Consider the following 25,310-nt stretch of genomic DNA (forward strand, 5'->3'; position numbering starts at 1 on the left):
CCAGCACCATGTATACAGTAAATGCCCAATGCATGCCACGTGGCACTGACCACAGTGCCCCATACAGCTATTAAAAGCGGGATGGGTCCTTGGGGGTTGAGTTCCCTTTTCTGTCTGCTCAAGTGTGCATTTGAACCTTCCAATTCAAAGAGCTTGCTAAAAGGACAAATATGTATTTTTCCCCGGTGACTAGAAAATAAAACATATCCGCAGAGGTCTGAATGACACGGCCCCTCTACCCCCTTGAGCGCTGCCTTTCTCTGGTCAGGGATTCTGGCTGCTCTCCAGGGCGATCGGAGCTGGCTCCTGGTGTGGGGAGAGCTGTGAGGCCAGCTCCACCACCGGGCGGGGAGCAGGGGTCAGGGCGGGGGGCCTGGCACTAGAGCCTGCCCGTGGAGAGGAAGGACCGGGCTAGACTGCCACAGTGGACGCGAAGGGCGGGTGCCCCGGTGGCATGCCGGCGAGACCTGGGGACCCGATCTTTACTGGATTCCAAGCGGTGGCAGCACGGGCGGGGTGAGCCCGCCGGGCAAGGTGGAGCCTGCGGGACTGCCCCATGCACGCTTGGTCCCCCTGGGAAGGGCTCCTGGGAGCAGAGCCCAGAGATCCCAGCCTCTGCAGAGCGGGCCCCTAAAGCTGAAGACGGGGTGACAAGAGGCTAAACCCTAAGCCCAGAAAAGGGAGAAGTGTCACCCATAAAGCGGAGAGCCGCGGACCCAGGAGCCCAGCTGTCTGCGCCTTGGGGGGCCCAGGCATCGGCCAGATCACCCCCTAACAGGGGATGGCGTTCCCCCAAGTGAGACTCCGTGTCCAATGAAAGAGGCGGCATTAGGAAAAGTGCAGGCCCCTGGCGCTGCTGCAGAGAGGACACTGTGTGCCCCAGAGCTCTAACGAATAAGCTTTCATTTCCCAGCTGAGCCCACTCCATCCCAGAGAGGGGAGAGGGAAAGAGGAATACATGAAAAGGACATCTAGCTAAAAATGTCACGGACGACGACGACAGCGATCTACGGTGCACTTTAAGTTAAGAAAGAAAAAAGCTGCCAATTTCATCAATGACACAATGTTCAGATACTACTGATGGAAGATATCCCGGATCTCAGAGGAGAAAGATGTCTGCTTAGAATATACGGATTCTCCTAAATGAGAGAGAGAAGCCCTGCCGTGGATCTTTTGATTTAGTCTGTATTTCATTCTCAACCAAACGTTATGGGTATACAACCAGCCACATGGACTGTGACAGATATACAGCCAAAAAAATCCTGAGGAAAACCAAATTTTCATGGTCGTTTTTATCTTCGAGAGATCCCAAGGCAGATGTTTGAGATATCAGCAGACTTCCAGAAGAATCCGTTGAAAACCCAAATTTATTGACATAAACTGGCTCATAATGCTCTCAGTATTTAAGATAATTCTGTCTATAGTTATAAACCCCTTTGTATCTAGTAAATGTCTGAGCCTTCTCTATTTTCTCGATAATTACTCCCTGAGGTGTGTTTATTTTATTAGGTCTTTTATGCCTGCTTCTCCTTTATGGATCGTCTCTATTTTTCTTATTTAATACATCTCTACTCTTAGCTTTATTTTTCCTTACTTTTATTTCCTTTGACTTTAATGTTATACATTTTCTAACTTCTTCTCTAATATAACCATGTAAGGCTCTCTCACTCTTGAGCTCTCTCTGAGCTAAACACACACAGAAATGTCAAAGATTTTTCATTCAAATTTGGATATTCATGTCTCCTGATAATTATTTTTTAGTGGAACAAGGTTACATCGAAGTCCATATCTGTACATGTCTTTATTTGTAGCTGCATGTATAATGTGGATATTTTTTTTTTTTCTGGCTTCTCTTGTTGCCTTTAAATGGTATGCAATCCTAATCGTCATCTCTTTGCAGCCAGCTATCTTTTTTCCTTAATTATTTCTAAGATCTCCTTGGGCTTTGGGTATTCTGAAGCTTTTAGCACAGAATACCTAGGGAATTATTTCTTATGTATCATTCCTAAAACTTGCTGCATCTCCTGATGCTCTTTATCAATATAATTAAATAGTCAGCCATTCATTTGGAATATGACTTCTGCAGGGGAAAAATGTGTTTCAACAGAAAGCCCCATTTTCTTTATAACAGTATCTTGGGAGTTACGGTGTTCTAGCCCTTTGCATTGTCTTTGAGCTGTTTTGCAATTAAGTAACTGAGAGATGTGTAAATTCTGTGCTGAGTGGTAGTGATTTAATTGTTTCCCACTGCTGTGGATAAACAAATTTCCTCTCCATTTACAAATCACCTCATCATTTTTCTACTCCATTATAATTTTGTCCTGTTTTGTCTTTTCCCTGGTACCAGTTATAACATACCCGGTTCCCTCATACCAGATGTGTAAAATAAATTTTTGGACATGTTCATTTGTATATCTGTATGCAAATCATGATTTTACTTTTTCTGAAATTAATCTACCACTTCTCTCTCCTTTTCTCTATGATTTTCTTCTACAAGTACCAGCATGTATGTAGACGTGTATCCTGTGTCCGAGAGGAATCTGTCCTCCCTGCATGCGGTACAGACCACTCCTGTTCCCGCTCTCATGTGACCTCACATGCACTGCCTGTTTCAACTTACCCAAAAGGTGGTTGTATACATGTGTACACGTACGTATAACTAAGTAGGCATTTAGTTATAACTCTCAAAATTTCTTGGCTCTGCCTCAGCGTCCATCTTACTTTGGCTCAGCCCCCTGGTCTCGATCCTGCCCTTTGACTTAGTTACTAGGTGGCTTCCAGCCTGCGCCCAAGCCCACGTCTGCAGCCACCCCCCACTTCCCCCACACCCCTCACCCCAAACCCAGAGCTGGTCCCAAACGATAAGCTCGCCACGCTCACCACTCTCAGACTCCCAGCCCCTTTTCCAAAAGGCACCTGTTTGCTTTAAACTGACCAATCCTTGACTCCATGGAAAATCCACTAACCCCCCCCCCCCCCAAGCAGGGCAGTGAAGGCACAAGCCCATGGGGCCATCTCGCTCTGCATGGGTGCCCCCCCTCGCTGGCCGAGCCCCCCCAGCCAACTGCGCTTCCCGCCAGCCCCTCGTCCACTCCTCTCTCTGGGGCCGAGTTGGAAAGAATTTTTTCTCATACATTATGGTCTCAGCTGCCCATTGTGCTGCAACTGACCTCCTCCCAAAGGAGGTCAAATTTAAACTCCAACTTAATTAAATGCTATACACATATCATTTGGAACAGGACCTGCCACACAGAAGCACTGTAATTGGCGTTGGAAATCATTACTAGGGTTCTTTCATATTTTCCATCTATTCCACTGCCTATGGTTCATCCCGGAAACTGGCCCCATTCCTTTCCCTGAATTTAACCCCTCCTCTGAGTTTTAGAATTCCGACGACTATAATGCTCATCTCTATTAATTTCACTTGATTTTTCCCAAAGGTACTTTTTTAAAGGGAGCTTGCTCTTTCCCACCGTTATCAACTCTGACTCTGCTTTAATTATAATAAAATTATTCATGAGTTTCTTTATCGTGTTTAGAGGCCCAGATTTGCCCTCTGCTGATGCTTGCTCACATGAGCTGTTTTTTTTAAAAAAATACGTTTTGTGTTTTTAGTTTTGAGCTTATCTTCAGGCTTTTTTTAACTGAGCTATTTCACTCCTGATTCATTTCTGATAGCGTCTTCTTCTAACATTTTCTGTAAAACCTAGTGAAGGGCTCCCAGATCAAGAGTTTAGAAGACACGAACGCAGGCAGGAGGCTGGGTGGGAGGAGCAGAGAAAGCGCGAGGAGAACCCTGGAGGAAGAAGAGTGGACTCCGTGGCCCGCCTCTCATGGCGTCACAGCCCCGGCGCACAGACGCATTTGCTAGCCCCAAAGGCAGATTCACTGCCCGAGGCGCTCGCTCCTGGCCTGCACGGAGCGCACGGGGTGGAGCTGCCTCCTTCACCAGCGGGGCGGGCTGCTGCAGGTTTCAGTGGGACTCCGGTGGGCCTGGCTGGAGATCTTCTCCCCAGCATGCCCGGCGCGCGTCTCTGCCCCTCGCTTCCAGGGCATCGCGACATGACGCCCCTTTGCATGCTGCTGTCCCTGGAGCTGGAGTTCCTGGGTGATGCTGGTTATAGAAAATAAAGCCTGAGATCCTCAACGCACAGGCCTGTTAAAAGCAATGAGCCCTCTCCTGGCACAGCCTCAAACGGCCATCTCCAGATTCCTCTTGCCGTGCTGCAGAGGTGATTTTTTTCCCTAGTCCACCTTTTCCACTGGCTCTTCCATTTCCAGGACTCCAGAGCTCTCCTTCCATGGAAACAGGGGCCTTCATCATACCTGGGAAGAGAGGCGGCTCTGTGCCCCAGGCCTTGGGGTGATTTTTTTTTTTTTTTAAGGTTTTTAAAGTAACATTTATTTTTTTTCAAACTTTTAATTGTGCAATATAGAAAACTGAAAAGCACAAGAAGCAAAGAACACAAAAGTCATCCAAAAGTCCTCTTGCAGCCTCCTCATTCCTTCCAGCTCAGGGCTTCCAGGTGGCCCATGCAAATCGATGTGCTGGTGTTCATAAAATAAAACAATTATTTCCAGTCTGAAATTATCCTCTTTCTGGCTCTAAATCCATGAAACAAAGAAAATGTAGAAAGCAGGTCACTGCCGCCAGGGGGAAAACGTTTTGCTACTATGAGTATGCTGCTCATCATACACGGGCATGACTGTAAGAATAAATGCTCACTCCACTCATCTAACATGGAGGTGAAGAAGGTCAACCACCACACCAGGGAGCCAAGAGTGCCTACAACTGAAAGCAGGAGGATTGCATCCAGTATCCATGTGGAATCTAAGCCCCCTCTTGACATAGATGTGGAATGGACACAACCAAGCCAAGGTCCACAGGAAGGAGGAATACAGTAAGGATTAGAGTGGACTTAATGATATCCTATTCATGAACTATTGTGGTTAATAATTGAGAAAATGTGGCACTGGTGTGGAAAAAGTGGCCATGGTGGCTGCTGGGTGTGGGGAATGGGAGGAAGAGATGAGATGTGGAGGCATTTTCGGGACTTGGAGTTGTCCTGGGTGGTGCTGCAGGGACAATTGCCGGACACTGTATGTCCTCCCATGGCCCACTGGATGGAATGTGGGAGAGTGTGGGCTATGGTGTGGACCACAGGCCATGGGGTGCAGCGATGCCCAGAGATGTACTCACCAGATGCAATGGATGTGTCATGATGATGGGGGAGAGTGTTACTGTGGGGGGAGTGGTGGGGTGGGGGCGGTGGGGAGGAATGGGGACCTCATATTTTTTGAATGTAATATTTTTTTAAAAAATGAATAAATAAAAGAAGAAAAAAAAAAGAATATAGATCAATGGGAAATAAAAAAGCAAATGTCTGTGAGGTCCCCTGGGGCTGATGCACCCCCTCCAACCTGCCCTCCCGTGAGGCCTCTGACCCATCTCCTGGGCAACCTTGAAAGCCCTCTACCTAAAGCGGGCCAAAGTCCATGCCCAAGGCCAATCTGTAAGTGGCTGAAAAGTTACCACGCTAATTGTATCTTAAAGGGAGCTTTTCCCTTCAGATTGAGTATAGTTAAAGACAGTGATCAACATTAATCTGAGTAAAGCCTAAATAAGCTAAGAATATGTTTTGAGAAAAATACCACTTACTGTAACAGTATAAATAAAAGAAAAGAAAAACAAAATGGAAACATTGTTTTTGTCCTCAAGGAGCCAACCTCAGGAATTTGTGCCCCAAATTATACAAAGTAGATCCACCAGAAACGGAAGCCGAAAGGGTAGCGATGAATTATACAAATTTAACTTGATTCAGATTGGGGAACATATAATCCAGGATTAAATTTCCTTTATGAATAACCCAATTTGGTATAGTCCCATGTTTTCCCTGGAAAACTATTTAAGAGTAAAACAGCTACAGTCACGAATATGTTGTTAACATTTCTGATGCAATAAAATTAGGTTCAGACTTTTGGTTATAGAAAGATAGAAATGACACACTTTTCCCTGTTCCTCCCCCTAAGAACAATGAAAACGTAGATACCATGTACGTAAATGAACATAAGGCAGGCTCTGAAAAGTCGAGAATAAAAGGCGGACCAATCAGCGCCAACAGGACCCAGGGAAAGTGGAGGGAGTCGCCAGGAGTTTCTTTTTCTCTCATATATTCCAAACTGGGTGCTGAAGAAGCTGGAAACCTGTAAATACTAATGGGTTCAGATGAAAAAAGCCCCCCCAAAAGCCTGCTTTCTCCAGTCAAAAGGCCAGGAAAGGGGCAACTTCACAGACAGAAAACTTCTGGACACCACCTGCCCCCACTGAACACCCAGGCCGGGGGGGTTGGAAATGAAACAAACAGGAGCCCCCGCAGAGACCGGGCAAGCACCTGCACTTCCACCCCAGCAAGCCACAAGGAGCTGGGATTTGATCTTCTACTTGAACTGTCTCCCGGGGACACAACTCAAACTATAGTAATAATCTACTTCATTAGCAGACTAAAGAAAGAAAAGGCACGTGATGCTATCAATCGATTCAGAAAAATCATCTAACAGTATTCAGTATATATCCATGAATAGAAGGGAGATTTTCAACCTGATAATAACATCCACAAAACACCTGCAGCTGACATCATGTGTAACGATGAAAGACTACATGTTTTCCCCCTCAGATCAGGAACAAAGCAAGAATTTCCACTTTTGACTTTCTTATTCAACATTATATTAGATGTCTTAGTCAGGTAAGAAAAGGAAATGAAAAGTATAGAGATCATAAATAAACAGAACTATCTCTATCTACAGGTGACATGATATTCTAGATAGAAAATCCCAAGAGATCTTAAAAAATAAATAAAACCTCCTACAACAAATGAATTCTGCAGTGAAATAGGAAAAATATCAATATTAATAAAATGAACTGTATCTATGTATACTAGGAATGAACATGTAGAAACTGAAATTTAAAATATAATACCATTTATAATCACTCAAATTAATTACTTAAATACAAATCTAACAAAACAAGGATAGGACTTGCATACTGAAAATTATAGAATGCTGGTGGAAGAAATCATAGAAAACTTAAATAAGTGAGACCATACCATATTCATGGATTGGAAGATTCAATATAGAAAATATGTCAGTTTTACTGAAAATGATGGGTAGGTTTAAGAAAATTCTATCAAAATGTGGCTCAGTCAGTTGGGCTCCCGTCTACCATATAGGAGGTCCAGGGTTTGATGCTCAGGGCCTCCTGGTGAGGGCAAGCTGGCCGACGTGGAGGGCCGGCCCATGCAGGAATGCCACCCTGCACGGGAGTGCCGGCTGACAATGTGAGCTGGCTCAGCAAGATGATGCAACAAGAGATACAGAGGAGAGAAAATAAGAAGACGTAGCAGAACAGGGAGCTGAGGTGGCGCAAAAAGAGTAATTGCCTCTCTCCCAATCTGGGAGGTCCCAGGATCAGTTCCTGGAGCCAACTAATGAGAACACAAGCAGACACAGAAGAACACACAGCAAATGGACAGAGAGAGCAGGGGTGGGCGGCGTTGGGGGAGTAAATAAATATTATTTAAAAATTTAAATTTTTAAAAAATTATATAATTAAAAAATAATTTAAAAAATATTCTAGCAAAGGTTTTTGTAAACAGAGAAGCTCAATCTGAAATGGAAATGTGAAAGAATTAGATTAGCTAAAAACAACTGAAAAAGTAAGAATAAAGTGGGAACTTTATTTTATAGAATAATTATATAATAATAATATATTATACTATAGTACAGTATAATAATAATATAGTATAATAAAACTTTATTTTATAGTATAATAATAGTATAATAATAATATAGTATGTATTGGTAGAGGGATGGACCCATAGATCATGGAACAAATAAAGAATCCAAAAGTAGGCCCACACAAATATACTCAGCTGACCTGTGCAGAGGGACTAAGCATTCAATGGTGGAATATAGCCTTTCCACAAATAGACCTAGAGCAATTGGACATTTATAGGGAAAAAGACTGACTTCTACCTAAACCTTACACCTTATGTAATCATTTAAAAAAATAATTCAAAGAGAATCCCAGAATTAAATGTAAATTGTAAGTCTAGAGTAACTTTAGAAGAAAACAAAGGAGAACATCTTCTGTCCTTACATTTGTCACATAAAGCAAAATCCACAAAAGGAAAATTTGATAAATTGTACTTCAATCAATTTAAAAAAACAACAAAAGAAACAAACTTTTGCTCTGTGAAAGCACCTGATGAGAGGATGAAAAGAGTAGCCACAGAAGGGGAGAAAGTATTTTCAAAACACATGTTCAACAATGGGCTAATGTCTAGAACATATAAAGAACTCTCAAAACTTAACAGCGATAAACAACCAATCCAATTAGAAAATGGGCAAAAGACATAAACAGATATTTCACCTAAGATTATAAGCAGATGGCCAATAAGCACATGAAAGGATGTTCAACATCATTAGCCAGTAGGGAGATACAAATTAAAACCAGAACGAGGGAGCACAAACTAGTTAATGCCAGGGAGGCGCCGTCACCTGGTTTAAACCAAGTTCCGCTGGTCTCTTGCGTAAGGCGCCCCTGGCGAGAGCGTCACTGCACCGTCGTTCGGTCAACATTTCTCAGGACAGGAGGAGCGAGGCAAGAGGGTAAGGGCTGACACTGATGACGCCCAGGCACCAAATCCTTCCCAACTTCTGCCTCACGGAAGGACGGCAAGCGGGCGCCCAGCCCGGCAGGGAGAGCCTTTGACAGCTCGGGCGCGACCGGGTGGCAGATTCCTACCTGCTCCCGGGCCGCTGCCTCGACGCTGGGGAGCAGGAGCGTCCTGGCACAGCGGTCAGTCAGGGCAGGGAAGTCGGCACGGGCAGCGGCCTCGAGTGTCCACGCTCGTCCCAGGCGCTGCAGCAGCCAGCGTGCCCGGGGCCTGCCGGCTTCCTCAGGCCAGCACAGGCCCCGGTGGGCCTCCTGGGAAGGCCCCTGGCCGCGCCAGCCCCGGCTGGTTCAGGGCCCTGACCGCTGCCCGGGAGCCCCTCCACCTCCCAGGCCGGTGGCCGCGGGCAGAGCGAGGGAAGCACGGGCCGCGGGCTCCTGCCCCAGCCGCCGGCGCCTGGGTGAACGTCCAGCTTCCCCACCAGGGTCCAGGGGTGCCTTGGTACCGGGAAGGCCCGCAGGCACTTATGCTTATCCAGCCTGTTGCGAGTCCTTTCCTACTTCACCTGACTCCTATTCACCGACATCAGCAATTCATTTTTAACTCTCTGATCTCGGCTTCCTCACCCCTCAACTCTATTAGTTCAAAGGTGCCCGGGATTCTACGTTAGATAAATAATCAGCAAGAGGGAATGACAGTGCCTCGCTTCCTCTGTAGCATTTCCAGCTCTGAATTATTTTTAAGCAAATCGATTTTATCGATACACAGCAATAAAGCAAACAATTCATCCAAAGTGTACAATCAATGGTATCTGCTGTATTCACAGAGCTGCGCTGGATCACTTCAATCGTTGTTGGAGCATTTTCATTACTTCAGTCTCTCTGGATTTTAGTGGGCACTCTGGCTGGGGTGTGCATCAGACAGCCACGGGGCAGGGCTACGCCGTCCGGCCCTGACGGAGGGGAACCGGCTAACTTGTCAGCAGTTTCACGTGTGCTGTGGCTTTCCTGACGACAAGAGTTCTTTGATTAGGAAAGTTTTCTTCTTAGTTTAGAACATGTTTAGACCAGGAATTGTCCCCGAATTTCATTTTTCAGTGTCTATTGAGAGTTTGTCTGTTTCCTTTCTAACATGGATATGTAGGAAATTCCATTAATAAAATCTGCCAAGTTAATCCATCCTTGCATACATGGCATAAACCTAACTTGATATGTTTCATTTAAGGCACCACTGCCTTTCATCTGCTAGTATTCTATTTAGGATATCTCGATCCATATTTAAATGTAAGACTTTTAATTGAAATATCTTTGCTGTGTTACCTTTGCTTTAAAAAATTGCCATCTTTAATCCATGTTTATATAATTTATATAACAGATTTATCTATTCCTTGATGATGTGGTAAAATTCATGTGTAAAAATGTACCTTTTAAAATGTAAATCTTTGGCTATACTTTCCATTTTGTAATGTATTTTTAAAAATAGATTCTGATTTTCTACCTCTTCTTACATACATTTTAATAATTTGTATTTCCCTAGAAAATCATACATTTCCAGTAGGTGTTTCATTTATTATTTATTCCTTCATTTATTCATTTAGCTTTTTGATTTAAATTACTGATTTCCTTGTTTTTAAAGTAAAAATGCATTTGTTTCTTAAAATTATTTATATTTGTGTCTTTACTAAACCCTTCCCTTTATTTTATTTGGCTTTATTTTGATATTCATTTTCTAACTTTCTGAGATATAGTCTTAACCAAATTTCAAATCAAACTCTTTTGTTTTCTAGATTATAAACTTTGTTTCCATTTAAGCCAAGATTAACTTTAGAGTGTTTTTGTTTAACTTTCAGAGTGAAGATTATAGATACATATATACCTGCATCACTCTATTGCTATCCTTCTGTTATTAATTTCTACTATTATAGCATTGTGGCCAAAGAATATGAACGATATGATACCTATTTTTTGGAATACAGTAGATATTTGTGGTTCAACAAATAAGTGTTGTCTGTGAAAGTTTCAAATGTGTTGAAAAGAAATGTTTTATTGGGTACAAATCTCTTTCATCTCTTGGGCCAGTTCTACTGAATGTTTTATTCATCTCATCTTGAGTTGAGAGAAAATGCTTTGAGAGTCCTACATTTGGTCCCTTCCAACATTTTCTTCCGCCCTCCCTCTAAGAGCCGTGAGTCTCCACCTGCCTCACCTGGTTGTCCTAGCCTCCCTGGCGCCCGGCCTTCACCTAGCTGCGTTCTCCATGGAGCCTGCCCGCCCTAAGGCCAGGGGCCACCAAACCAAAGTCCAGCCCAGGTGACTCCCAAACGTGAAGGGGCGCGATGGGCAGTCAGGCCCCGTCACCTGGAATAAACCAGGACGGTCTCGGGCGAGGCAAGACATCGGGCCGCCCTACCAAGAACAAGTTGCCCCCCCCTCCCGTTGGGTGGGGAGCTCTCTTTTCCCCGTGTTTCAATACGCCGCAGCCCTGCCGCACGCCATCTGCTCCGGGCGATGTACTTTTGTCTTACAGCCAGGAGGACGGTGCCAAGGGCTGCGGGAGGCGTGAAGGGTGGGGAGTCCAGCCCCTGTTCCTCGCCCTGCAGTCTCTCCCAGAAACAAGCTCTTCAGCTGTGAACAGTCAGATGACTCCACTGACTTAGGAAACCAGATCAAAGGAGATGCCCAGGCTACAGTGACTGTCCCCAATTATAAACTCCTGAGGACACGGATCTGTATCTTCCCCTTGAACACACAACATCCTGATTCCCACGAGAGGGCCGCAGAAAACACCCCTGGGCTGAGCTGACAGCATCGGCTACCCATGTCCAAGGCCTGGACACCCATCGGCGAAAGCCCCTTCCCTGCAATCTGCCAAGCTGAGAACGGGGGCAGGGGACAACTATCCCCTTCTCAGTGTCTTACCCATGGACCACAAGCCCCTATTTGCACATCTCCTTGCTGTGGAAACACACAGGGACCCCCAGAGCTCGTCCCGGGAACGACCTTGGCTCCCACTGTGGGATTCACTCGCCCCACCCTTCCCAGGCGGCCCGCGGTGATGAGTGGATTTCCAGTCGAATTCTTGTCTCAGCTATTTATTACACAGGCACAATCGTGTCGGTGCCGCGTCGACGCGGTGGAGATCAGTACGCTCACCGCCAGAGGCCGTCCTCCCGGGCAAAACGGGCCTCCCAGCCCTTGGGTGTGGGGGTGGGGGCTGCTCGGTGGACTGACCGGGTGCCAAACGCAGGCTGGGGGTTGGCCGGCCCAGGCATGGGGGCACGGCCATCGCCAGCACACTCCGCTCGCGCAGTGCCTGCTCCTCTGTTTGAAAAGCGGCTCGAGCTCGGGCCCGAGGGGTCTGGATTTGGTCATTCTGTGCCCTTGCTGTCAGGGGACTGGCTCAAAGAAGAGGCGGAGGTCAAGTGCTGACACGAAAGGGAGATGTGGAAATCCCACAGCAGCTCCGAAAGAAAAGAGACCAGCTCCCAGAAGGTACGAAGCGAGAGGCAGAGGTGGCCTGTGACGGCAAGCAGGTCAAGCGAGGAGAGAGCGAGCAAGAGGAATTTTTATCCTCGTTTAACTTGCAGGAAAATGAAATGCAGGCAGTGTTCAAGCCACACTCTTCAGGCGTGAGCAGAGGCAGCGGCCCGAGGATAAATCACAGACCCTGCACTCGGGCAGGTCTGGGCTGCCCAGCTCAGGGCCTCAGGCAGGTGACCTAAGCTCTCTGAGCAGCAGTTTCCTCCCCTGGATGCCACCAAGTCTAGAAGAGAGCAGTACCCGGCACTTGGGGCACTCAGCGCAGGAATCTGGGCTCCAATTGGCAGAACTAACGAGCGCTGCAAGCTGAGCCCACCTGTGTGGGACACACGCAGCCTTTGGGCCCTTCGCAAAAAGAAGGGAAGGAGGCGGGATGCTAAAGGCTAGCAAGCGAGTCTGCCCTGGCACAGCCTCCAAGCTAATCGAAGGCAGACACATCGGCTGGGCTCACAGTGGCTGCCTGGTGACGCGCACTCACTTGTCATCCCGCCCACATTTAATCTGAATTCTCCACTATTGTCAACGGGGAAGAGTGTATGGGCAAAGAACAGAGAAGAACTCCTGGACAAAATAACCAGATGGAATCTGTTAATGGAAAGGCAGGCAGACAACAGAAGTAAGTAATTTTTACAATTATTTAAAGCCAAAAGGAAAGGATACAAAATTAAAAAAAAAAAAGAATCAGAACCCCTCCCATCCGTGCCACGGCCAAAGCCAAGACCTCCAAGACGTGGTCTGCAGCCCCCTTCTTCCTGCTGAGTCCTTGCCCACTGCTGCCCCCACCCTCACTCCAGGCACGCGGGCTTCCCCTTTCCCCAGGAGAGAAGCATTGTGTGTTTAAAAAGATAAGATCACGGTGCCTGCGCAAATATCAGATGGACACACGCCAAAGATTTTATTTAAGCTATTAATTAATTCATTGCTAAACACCAACTCAGAGGTGCGTCCTGAAAGCAATGCCTGCGCAGACAACCAGGGGTGCTGAGCGGAAGCTGCTCACGGAGGAATCCACCAGCCAGCAGAAAGCAAGCTTTTGCTGCTCCGTAGACCTGGGATCATTTGCATTCCTGTCAGTTTTCCGGAACCTACAGAGTTTGAAAAACAGTTCAAGACAACAAAAGACACAGAGGCAGCCCAATATAAGATCAGATAGCCAAGAAGGCACATGCTCCCAGGTACTAGCTGTCCCCACCTGCCCAGGAAGCAGTCTTTGCTTCTCCTCTTCCACCACCTTTCCTAGCAGGTCTTCTGCACAGGCTGCCCTTTCTGTCCAGATGTCTCACCTCCCAGGTAGCACGCGCCCTCTTCTTTCCCCTCCCAGGTAGCACACGCCCCGTTCTTTCACCAGCTTGGAGGCTTTGTTAGTTTCATCGCCTTCCTCTGGCTCTAGTACTCCCTGACCCCTGACCCAGCCTTATTTTCCTTAGAGCATCTATGATCAGTCAATCGCTACATTCCTCTCCTGTCTGCTCTTTGTCCCTCTCTCTCAAGGGCTTAATTGCCGATGTATCCCGAGATCCTAAAACAGTGCGGGATAAATATGTAAAGCTGCACCAAATACTGGCTGAATGAATGAGCAAATTAAATAAGAGACAGCAGAGGGGTGAAGTTTGACGGGCGGTTCAGAGGCGGCTTTGGGAGATGCGACCATAGATCGACTGCCTCCACTCACTTCTTGAAAACAGGCTCCTTACTGCACCACCCCCTCTTGCCAATACGCATTTCGTAGAAACAGCCTCTCCCCAGCATTCGGTCTGATACCTGACAATGAGGGGGACTCAACAGCACATCCTAAAAGCTCCTTCTCCGAGGTCCACAGCAGCAAAGCTACCTTTGCTCGCCTGAGCACTCCTCCCGCATCCGAGAGCTGCTCCCGATTTCCTTCCTCACGGTCCCATGACGGCCCCGTGACTGCACGAGGGCCCCTGAGCACAAAGGTGCTCCTTTCAGCCAGGCCCCTGGAGACCACGGCCCCAGCCGCCCTTAGGGGGGTCAGTGTCAGCGCTAGGGACCGCTCCCTGCACTGCCGCTCCGCTGGAGGACGGGCGTGAGCCCACTGCCCGTCCACACGTGGGCAGCCTGGGCTCCTGGGCAGTGCGCCTGCCGCTGTGAAGGAGAAACCTCGCGAGCTGGGACGGCTCCCCAGCACCCCAGCACCCCAGCACGCGGCGCCGCTGTCCTCCCCTGCCCGCTGGCTGCGATCCTGCGGGGGTGAAAACGCTGGGAAGTGCTCGCCTGCGGGGCAGCAGAGCACATGGACGGCCACGCTCCCCAGGCCGGGGCCTGCGGCTTCCTACCCACGTGTCCGTGGCCCCGTGAGCCTCTGTCCTCAGCCTGAGCGCGGGGCGGGCACGGCAGGTGCAGGGCACGGGCTCCTGAGGGGCGGCTTCCCACCTGTGCGCAGGCGACAGGCAGAGAAACGCGCTCCAGGTGGCCTCCTGGAGGTCCCTGCGGGAATGGGCACCGCCTGCCCCCCGGGACTTGCTTTCGCACCCTCGATGGGCTTCCTCCCCTCCCTGTCCCCGTCCTCTGATGATGCTCCGCAGATCTCCTCCCAACAAACGACTTACACTGACATCCCTGCTTTGGGGTTGACTTCCAGGGAACCCCGACCTAAAGCCCGGGGGAAGGGAGTAAATGATGTCGTTCTGGCTAGTCACTGATGAGCACAGCTGTGAGCCCTTAACGCTGGATCATGTTGCGCTCAGGGGTGTCGTGCACACGTCCCTGCCCCCGCGCCCAGGCTTGGCCATCAGCCGCGCAGTCACAGATATCTGGGAAAGAAAGAGCCCTGTGCCCGGAGAACCGCGGCTCCAGAGCCATCTGCCAGCCTGCAGACGTGCCAACTCGGTCTGTAAAAAAGGATGATTGGTACCTAGGCACTCCTAAAACTCCAGAGCCAATAAAAGTACCTTCACATAGCGTAATGGGATTTTCAGAAACGGAGCAGCTCAGAGAGGGGGACGCACTTGCCCGCAGTTGCAGAGTGCCGAGGAAGTACAGGCAGAACCGGGATTTGGGAGCGCACTGCCGACACCAGCGAGGCCCGTCACTGCAGCCAGAGGGGAAAGTCGTGACCGGCCATCCACCATGGCTACTCACTCTAAGAATATGACTCTGTTCAGAAAGACCCTTGAGCTGCAGGCTTTAAAGGAAAGAAGAATAAAGCAACCAAGAAAGCACCGGGGTCAGCATTAAGGCGGCGGTGCTTTGATTAGCGTCCCGTCTTCTCCTCAGAGCACACAGGCCAGCTGGCCGGTACCCCGGTAACTTGTTCCCCATCCATCAAGGCAATACAGCCGCCTGTCCCAGCAACGAGGCAGACACAGCTGCTCTGCAATGACCCAGCCTCTTCGAAGCACAGGAAACACATCATATCTCAAAAGCCATTAGTGACTCACACATGGACCCTAATATCGAAATGGAATAGAGCCAGGGCCGAGACAGGCATGTTTGTGATGCTTTCCCCAACCATAAATCACTGCTCCTTAAAAAAAAAAAAAATGACTAATACAGAATAACATTTCCCCCTCTTTAAAGAAGACTCCCCCTTCTACACACTAATGAGCCTTTGAGAGTAATGCATCACTCTGAGTGCCTGGAAGCTGGCAGAAATTTCTAAGCTCGGTATCTCTCAACAGCCTCAATAATGAATATCAGAAGGTCAGGATCATACTAAATTCAAACCTATTTTTGCTGCAGCCCATATCAATTTTTTGGCTCAGCCACAGTATTTTCTGTGTCGCCGGTATGACTTATTTCCTTTCGTTTCTTCCTGTTCTCAGCAACACTGACATTACACTGACCTAACTCCAGTTCCCACACCCTCCCTGTCATCAGGCAACCGCTGCGAGCCCAACTCACTTGTCACCTTCGATTATTCATAAAGTGCTGTGCTAGGCTCCCAAGAGTGAGGACAGACACCAGGTGTCATGATGAAGGACGGGGGCGCCTCTCCATGGGAGCGGGTGACAGAAACACATCCCAGACCCGGCGTCAGTGGGTGCATCATAGGGACTTCCCTGGAAACAGAGTTCAGCTGAAGTCAGGCGGATGAGAAGAAGGGGTGAGCTTTCCATGCAGAGAGGGGGCTCAGGACATGGCCCCCTGGTGGGAAAAACTCAGAGAATGTTCGTGAAATGGAAAAACAAACACAGGGGTTGGAGGGCTGCAGGTGGAAGGTGTGGCTAGAGGGGAAGGTGAAGGCCACGGCATACAACAGGTGGACAACAAGGGGAAACCAACAAGTGGCCTTCGAGCAGGGGTATGGTGGGCCAGGTTTCCATTTGGAAATTATGTCTTCCTGCCCGTTCACCCCCTCTCCTGCTTCCACCGGCCCTTATAAAATGCACTTAGCTTCATGTTCCTGTTGACCTGATTCCTCCACTATGTATGTTCATTCTGGTCTTTCATTTCTCCTCCGATCCCTCCAAGTCTTTACTCTGACCTTGGCAGTTTTTACCACTTTCCTTTCTGGTCTTTGAAAGTAGAAGGCTCATGCCCCATCCTCTTTGAGATATGTGGGTTATTTCCCTGTCCTCAAATCTGGGCTGGCCCGTGACCACTTCGACCAACAGAATGTGGGGCAAGTGGTGTTTTGGGACCCCCATGCTTAGTCCTTAAGAGGCGTGGAAACTTCCACCTCCTTCCTCTTGGATCCTCTTGGATCACTCTCGGTGGATTCCAGCCTCCACCCTGGGATAAGCCCTGGCCTACTGAGAACAGTTGCATGGAGGAAAACCAGGTACTACTGTCAACAACCCAGCAGGGAGCGAGTCCTCTCGGCACCCCTGTGTATCCAGGTCCCCAGAACACTGCCATCCACCTAACATCAGGGAGGACAGAGAAACAGCCACATGGGCCTGCTTGATCCAGGCAACCAGGAAAACAATAGTTGTATATTTTTTAAGCCATCAAGTTTGATATGTAGTAATAGACAATCAACATTGCATATATGACCGGCACAAGTATTTTCTGTAATGTGTTTATTATAAGCTGACACGCAAGCCAACTATTTAACAGTTTGTTCAGAACAGAGTCCTACATCCCCTTTCTCAGTAAAACTAAAGCAGAAAACAAGGCTGCCCACGTAGGCTACATGAGTCTGGTGGACGTGCCCATGGAAATACGGTGAGAAATGCAGAGACCATGAACAATAGCCCAGGGGGACCATGAGAAGAAAGGGTTTCTGCAGCCGTCAGTGGCACTAGAACGGAAGGAGACACTTAGCCCGAGAGCTGGTCCCTGGTGACATTTGTCAGAGCTATAGCTTTGTTCCCTGAATGCAAATCATATATAGAATACTTGTGCGTCCTTAATTAGTCAGAACAATGGAATGATCAGACATTTTATTTATTTACATGTAAGCCATAAAAGCCATCTATTATGGCCTCATGGTTAAGAGAGTCCACCATATTTATTAATTTCAGATAAAAAACCAAATTGGGAATGTTTTAGTGCCCTGGGTTGCTCAAGCAATACCATTCCACGGATTAACTTAAACAATGGGAATTTATTAGCTCCCAGTTTTGAGGCTAGGGAAAAGTCAAGTCAAGGCATCATCAAGTGATGCTTCCTCCCCTAAGACTGTGGCATTTCAGGGCTGGCCACCAGCATTCCTTGGTCCTGGGCTCCTCTGTCACATGGTAACACACACGGCAGCTTCAGCTAGGCTCTCCCTTCCCTTCCAGGTTCCACTGATTTTAGCTTCCAGCTGCCCCTAGGAACCTTGTAATAGGATTAAGACCCATCCTAATTGAGGTGGGTCACACCTCAACTGAAGTAACCTCGTCAAAAAGCCCCATTTACAATGGATTCACACCCACAGGAATGAATTAAGTTTAATAATATGTTCTTCTGTGGTACAGAGCTCCAAACCATCACAGTCCACCCTCTGGATCCCAAAAAGACATGTTCTTTCTACATACAAAATACGTTCATCCATCACAGCACCCCCAAAGCCTTAAGTCATTTCAAAAACAATGCTCAGTAGAAACTCAAATCACAATCATTTATGAATGTGTGATCTGTCCCAAGGCACAAGACCCCTCTGTGGACCTGTGAAATCTAGAAAACAAGTTATCCGGATGCCAATACACAATGAAGGGACAGGCATAGGATAATTTGTCCCATTCCAAAGAAATTGGAAGGAAAACAGGGGACAAGGTTGTCAAACAATTCTGAAACCCAGCAGGGCAAATTCCATTCAATTTCAAGGTCTGAGAGTCAACTATCGAGCAATGTTCTGTCATCTGGCAGCCCCACCCCTTGCAGGTGCTTGCGCAGGAGCCGGGTTCTCCTTAACTACTGGAGTGAAGGCTCCAACCTCTCCGAGCATCAGTGAGGTAGAACATCTGCCCCCTCCAAGCCCAGGGGTGAACCTGTCCTTTCCATACATATTTGTGTGGAAAATCACACAATTCTTGGGCCAAGGGGATATCTTCAGTCCAGAACATGGCCAATTGAAGTCATTCTCCCTTCAGTTTGACCCCTCTCTGCCCCTTTCTGTCCAGGCTGGCAATGGTTCTGCTTATACAAATTTCACACAAAAAATGTGTCAGCTATACAGGCAATTCACTGGGTTCCAACCCATCAGAGAATAGAGATTTTCACAGCTCTTTTCTGCCTAACTGAATTTAAATCCTGACTCCCACAGAAAGGGCTGACTGGATCTGTGTTCAGTTGAACACTCACAGGGAGCTCTTTGCTCCGGGACTCACTTCTAGAAGCTTAGGGAGGTCCCCAATAGAGCGCTTCTGGCCTTAGTCTCACACCATACTACCTGGACAGATTCGGAATTCTTTGAACCATAAATTACTGGTTTCTTTGTGTTTAAGAGGTCATTTCTCAGCTTACCCCTGTCCTCTCTCATTTTACAATAAGCTGCAAGGAGAAATGAGGCTGCTCCTTCCACACTTAGCTTGGAAAGCGCCTCAGCTAAATATGCAAATTAATCACTTTCAGGTTCTGCCTTCCATACATCAGAACTCAATTTTGTCATGTTCCCTCCCACTTTCCAACATGGATTTCATTTCCTTCACCTTCCAATAACGCATTCATCATTTCCCTCTAAGGCATCATCGGAAGAACATTTAGGATCCATATTTCTACAGTCTCTTCAAACCAAAGGCTTTTTCTGTCAAGCAGCTCACAATTCTTACAGCCTCTCCCCATTACCCAATCCCAAAGCTGTTTCCACATTTTTAGGTATTTGCAATAGCACAACCCCACTCCTAGTACCAAAATCTGTTTTCATTTCCTTGGATGCTCAAACAAATATCATGCGACGTGTTGCCTTAAATAATGTGAATTTATTAGCTCATAGTTTTGAGGCTAGGAAAAAGTCCAAATTAAGGCATTATCAAGGTAATGCTTTCTCCTAAAGACTGTTGCAGTCTTGGGCTGGCTGCCAGTGGTCCTTGGTCCTTAGTTTATCACATGGCAATGTACATGGCAACCTCTCCTAGCCTCTCTTTTCTCATCCAGTTTCCGTTGATGTTCAGCGTCTGGCAGCTCCCTCTGTGATATTCTCTTTCTCTCTCTGAATTTCATTTTGCTTATAAAGCACTTCAGAAATAGAATGAAGACCCATTCAGTGAAATTGGGCCATGCCTTGCCTGACATAACCTCATTAAAAGGTTCTACTTACAATGTGTTCACACCTACAGGAATGGATTAAGTGTAAGAACATGTTTTTCGGGGGTACATAGCTCCCAATCACCATAGGGAACTATGAAATATATTCTTGCTGTTTCTTTTTAAAGTGTCCTACCATCCTGCTCTGAGCAGAATCCTCATGATCATGCCTGTAAACACCCAGCTGCCTCTCTGAATGTTTACTCTCTAACTAGCCCCACACTAAACTCACTACATACATCTGCACAGTTATCCTCCCAAACTCTGTGATGCTGGTATTTCCCCCATTTTGAAAGGAAGAGTCTGAAACTCAAAGGTTACAATGGACAGTAAATATTATGGTTAAGATTTACACCCAGACTTGTTCAACCCTAATCTTTTACACATGCACAGTCAAGTGTAATGCCTCCAGGAAGCATGATCCCGAGTCCAGGCATGGAAACTTATTTGCTTTACCTACTCACTCAGGGACCAATTACTCTGACATTAGAGATCATTTACCAAAGCTTGTCTTTCTGAACTAATTTATGAAGAAGAGTGGCAGCAAATCAGAAGGGGATATAATTCTAGAGACAGGCCCAATGATTCAAGTAAAATGTGACTTCTAGCAGCAAAGACAGAGAAAGAATGAAAAGTCAATACATGAAATTGAATCACCCAGTGTAGGACAAACACATCAATTGTCTGGGAGGGGGGGAGAGGGGAGAGGGTCACTGGGTGACCATCAAGGGCGGCGGCTGATGGTTGCACTGTTTCACTGAGTCAGGGAGACAAAGGCTCCCTTCTCTTCTCTTTATGGGGCGAAATGCAGCTGTCATCATTAGTAAATGACTTTCTTCTGTGTTAAGCTGTTTACCACATTTAGACCTTATTGGAAGGTGATGTACTGGATTCCTTTGTTTGACTATGTCGCTTGATGAAGGATTTTACTGCTTCTAGAAATTTACCCTGCCTACACACTTGGCTTTTGGGGGTCTGGTTTACTGAATAATCTCTTCTTTCTTGACCTCAAGGGAAGCATTAATAGAAAATGACTCTCCTCTTCCTTTTTTTTCTGCAGGGAGACGACTTGCACTGCCAGCTTCTGTGTGAGAATCCTCATGCACTCACTCACTGCCTTTGCAGCAGAACTCTCCCACTGCACAGCGGGTCACATGTCAAGTGTGCACCTGTATCAAGACGATGGACTCCAGCAGCACCTCCCACTAGCTGCCAACTTCTAGTGCTGTTGATTGCAACTGCAGCTGTCCTGTGAGCATAATGACTGCCCCATGCAGGGATGCCTCAAGGCCCAAAATGCAAAGACCATGCTACACACCTTTAATGTGGGTATATGTGTATATAGTCTTAGGCAGTATGCTGGGAGACACACAAGACCGAGAACGCTGGCACAGAGGGACAGAGCTGCTTTTCAAAGGACTAGCCACTTAGAAAGCCCCGTGGGGGGAAGCAGACTTGTCCCAGTGGTTAGGGCGTCTGTCTACCACATGGGAGGTCTGCAGTTCAAACCCTGGGCCTCCTTGACCCGTGTGGAGCTGGCCCATGCACAGTGCTGATGTGCGCAAGGGGTGCCCTGCCACACAGGGGTGTCCCCACGTAGGGGAGCCCCATGCGCAAGGAGTGTGCCCCATAAGAGAGCAGCCCAGCACGAAAGAAAGTGCAGCCTGCCCAGGAATGGCACCGCACACTTGGAGAGCTGACACAGCAAGATGACGCAACAAAAAGAAACAGATTCCCGTGCCGCTGACAACAACAGAAGAGGACAAAGATGTAGCAAACAGACACAGAGAACAGACAACCGGGTGGGGTGGGGGGTGGAAGGGGAGAGAAATAAATAAATAAATCTTAAAAAAAAAAAAAAGAAAGCAAGCCCCGTGGGGAGTAACAGTCCCAAATAATAGATCATTTATCCAGCATTTCTGGAAAATACTCCGATGGTCTTGATTGCTAAGGGTATGCAAGCACAAGGTTATTTTGTCTCTTGTCCAGGGTGCTTACCTGTTATAGAGAAGAATATCTGGTTTCCAAATCTGGCCGTCTGGGAAACGAACGGTCTTCACTCCCGGGTACTCGGACACATTCCATTGTAAGTAGTGGTCTGTCCAAGACTGACACACAGACGGGTCGTTAGCTTTGCTGTGCCACTTAATATTTATTGTTAAGAGATTATTAGGTAAGTTTAAGCCCAAACAAGTTCTGGACACTTATTTATATAACTGAGTTGTCATCTATAAAATAAAAGGAAACTGGAATTTATAATCCTTCCAAAATGACTGTGAATAGCATAAAAATCACACTTAAGTCTCTGTTGTCTCCACGACCATGACCCCAGGGTGGCAACAGTCAATACTGCCCACTGCGTGCCCAGAAGCTTCTACTTCTCAGCTGATGGTTTGGTCTAGCCAAACAAATAACTGCTTTGCTTTCAAAGTTTTCGCTGTAAGAAGACTTAAAAAAAAATTGCTTACTTCAGTCGGAATAAGAGACATAATGGAGAAATGTAGATGATTTATTTCCCTGAAACAAGACTGTGCAACTGCATGGGAAGCACTTACAGCTTCTAAGGAAAAGCTTTCGGGTTTGAAATTTTATGTTGTTGCCGGGGCAGGGCATCTGATGCCAAAACCGGATGGCGCAAACCCTCGGCCGTCAAACGCTGCATCTGGACACGGATGCTGGGGAGGCCTCAGCAGGCGGGCAGGAGCAGGGGCGGGGCTCCTCGGCGTCGGGTTCCCATCTCGGTTCTCAAATGGACCTCGCCAAGAAAGGCCAGTGCCTGTGTCCTCCCTGCCAGGCCCACCGAGCCCTCCAGAACCACACTGCCCGTGGAGAGCCCCTGGTGGAGTCATGCTGCAGGTTCTGCAGAGCTGGCACCACCTCGCCAGGGCCTCAGACCAAGAGGCTGGGACTTCCCTGCTCCCAGCCAAGCCCCCTAAGCAGGCTGGACCTAGGGGCAGACCCCATCCAGACCCAGCACCTGCTCTTTATCACCGTCTTATACCTCACCCTAGAAACTCCTCTGGGTCTGGTAACTCATGATCCCAGCACCTGCCAGGTCCACGTGGCTGACTGATGAGGGCTGTATGTCCTAAGACTGGCCCATGAGAGGGGTGTGGTGCGTGCTGAAACAGCGGTCACGGGCATGCCCCCTCCACGGGCCAGCTGCAGGTGCTTCCCCAACAACATCCCGCTCAGCTGCCCGCACCCTGGCCCGTGGCACAACCACTTTGCTTGCTCAGGGCTGTGCATATTTTTACCAATCCACAGACGTCAGCATTATCCTTGTTCCTCTTTCCAAGAGGAGGTGGAGGCACAGAGAAGCTAGATCTTTTCCTTATGCCCCTAGATCTGGGCTCGGTCACACTACTTGAGTTCAGGCAGAGTGATCCGGCTCCACCAGAACCGGCCCTTCCATCCCAGCCGCCCCCTGCACGCAGGCCTGCCACAGCATCGGCACACGGGCCGTGTGTCCTCCCAGGGCGCTGCCGGGCTCGTCGCTGTCTTCCCCGACTCCAGAGCGGCGGCGTCTCTCCCCTTGCTCCATGCAGAGAGGTGGGCTGCGGAGAGCTTTGCAATCAGACAGGGGTGGTTTGCACCGAAGCCCCCGCAGAGCTAGCCGTGGGAGCCCGAGCAGTGAGTTAACCTCTCTGAGCCAGGCGCCTCAAAGGGCAACGCTGCAAGGATGAAATGGGATTGTGTGTGGAGCAAGCAGGTAATAACACGGCATGCAGTAAAGGATGGCTTAAAATAAGAGGGGTTCCTTCATTCTATGAAATCCTGCAGAATGCAAGAGCTGTCTTAACCAGCACTGCCTGAGGTGGTGAGACAGCAGCCCCTTGGTGGCAGGCGGAGGCACCTGCTGTGCATCCCCCTCCCCGCCCCTCAGAGCTCTGAGCCCTCGGGCCCTGCCAGTACCCCACCCCCAGATTTCCATAAAGATCTCCTAACAAGCCACGTGGACAAGAATCTGTAAACCATCCAGTCCTCGCTCCTCGGACTGCAGGGCCAAGGGGCAGAGGGCACCCTCATGCTTCCCCTAAGGAAGGTACCTAGAAATAAGCACTAATTACCAAAGAAGCCCCCGGAAACGCCAGGGCTCCCAGGCCGCCACGGCTAGAAGCGTCTTGCCTCCCCGGCTCTCCCTTCCAGGCCTTTGTGATTCCTTCTCATTAAATCTTCAAGAGGGGAGGGGGCAGGTTGTCAGGGGCCAGGCTAGGGAGAGGGGCTCAAGGATCCAGAACACACAGTGAGAATCCCAATTCTGCCAGTGGGTGAGAGCTGGGCCCCTGCAGGGCCTGTCTGGAGCTACTTGAGCTGCAGGAAACTCTTTAATTGTGTGGAAGTCTGTGTAGTGAAGGGGAGGGGAGGAGAATGACAGAACGGGGGAGGGAGAGAAGGAAAAAGAAGATAGGAATAAATACGATTAAGGCAAGAAGGGAAAGTTTTCTTTGCTTTTAAAAAGATAGTTTTCAAAACTTCTTCTGTCAGCTCTTTTGATCTCAGGCCCCCTCTGCCTCCTGCACTTTTTTGTCTCCCTCAATGAGGCATAATCCTTAACCAGGAGACGCTCTTCTGGCCTGAAGAAAGCCACCGGCTAATCTATAAGCATAAAGTACAGCATTTCTGTGTGTCAGAGATGCAGCGATAAAGAAAGCAGAAAGTCCAAGGTAAGCATTGTTAAAATAAAGAAGGTTTAGAATCTAAGATTCTATGATGTGGCTGTTGTTAGCCCCATAATTAGAATCAGAAGGCACCAAAATAGAGACTAAACACGAAAAGGCTGGAAAATCTCAAACCAGAAGAATGGTGAGGATTCCAAAATAAGACAGATTTTTTAAAAGAGCAAATGCAGATCTCTGCGTAGCTGAAATGTCTCTTCAGAAACTTAGACGAGTTCTGTCATCGCTTCTCGTGGGTGAAATCAGATCACGTCTGACAGCCTCTCCAAATCATAAAACTAATGGGCAGAGAAAACACGCTAACTGCTTCTTCCTAGGAATGCGAAGAGGTACACAGGGAGATCAGCAGCCTTCTGTTCTTTCAGGTTATCCCTGTCCTCCAGAAGTCCTCCAAACCAAGGGTAAGAGAGAGGAAGGAAAACAAAATCAACAAGCTGCAAGTCAAAGAGGACTTGAAATTTATTGCTTTTTTACCTGTCTCTTCTATTTTCAATGAATAGAAAATCTATCCTTTGCAGGGAATCGACCTGAAAGTTTAAATTCCCTGAGGGAAAAGATTCCGTGGATTCACAGACTTTCAGAACAGAAATCCAGCAACACGAAACTCTCTGGGAGACAAAAGCCAACTGCTGAGAGCAATTTTCTTGGCTTGCTCTCCACCTCCTGCTGCCTTTCTTCGCTGTGCTCAGAATCACGGCCGGTCAGCCTTCAGCGTCAGCTTCAGGCTGGGGTCACACCAGGACGGGCAGGGACCAGCACAGGAGCCCCGGATGGCCATCCAACAG

The 25,310-nt window shown here is 48.0% G+C and overlaps 1 protein-coding gene across 2 annotated transcripts in view; it reads right to left on the bottom strand.

The window, feature by feature from the left end:
- The window catches only part of CHRNA7 (cholinergic receptor nicotinic alpha 7 subunit), a 119,085-nt gene that overhangs the window by 21,282 nt on the left and 72,493 nt on the right, over positions 1–25,310 (bottom strand). For both annotated transcript variants that reach the window (XM_071214398.1, XM_058294821.2), the window contains exon 4: positions 21,845–21,954. In XM_071214398.1, coding sequence (XP_071070499.1) covers positions 21,845–21,954 — 110 coding nt within the window. The remainder of the gene's footprint in view (positions 1–21,844; positions 21,955–25,310) is intronic.

This window comes from Dasypus novemcinctus, chromosome 3 (genome assembly GCF_030445035.2).
Source record: "Dasypus novemcinctus isolate mDasNov1 chromosome 3, mDasNov1.1.hap2, whole genome shotgun sequence".
In the NCBI taxonomy this organism is placed as follows: Eukaryota; Metazoa; Chordata; class Mammalia; order Cingulata; family Dasypodidae; genus Dasypus; species Dasypus novemcinctus.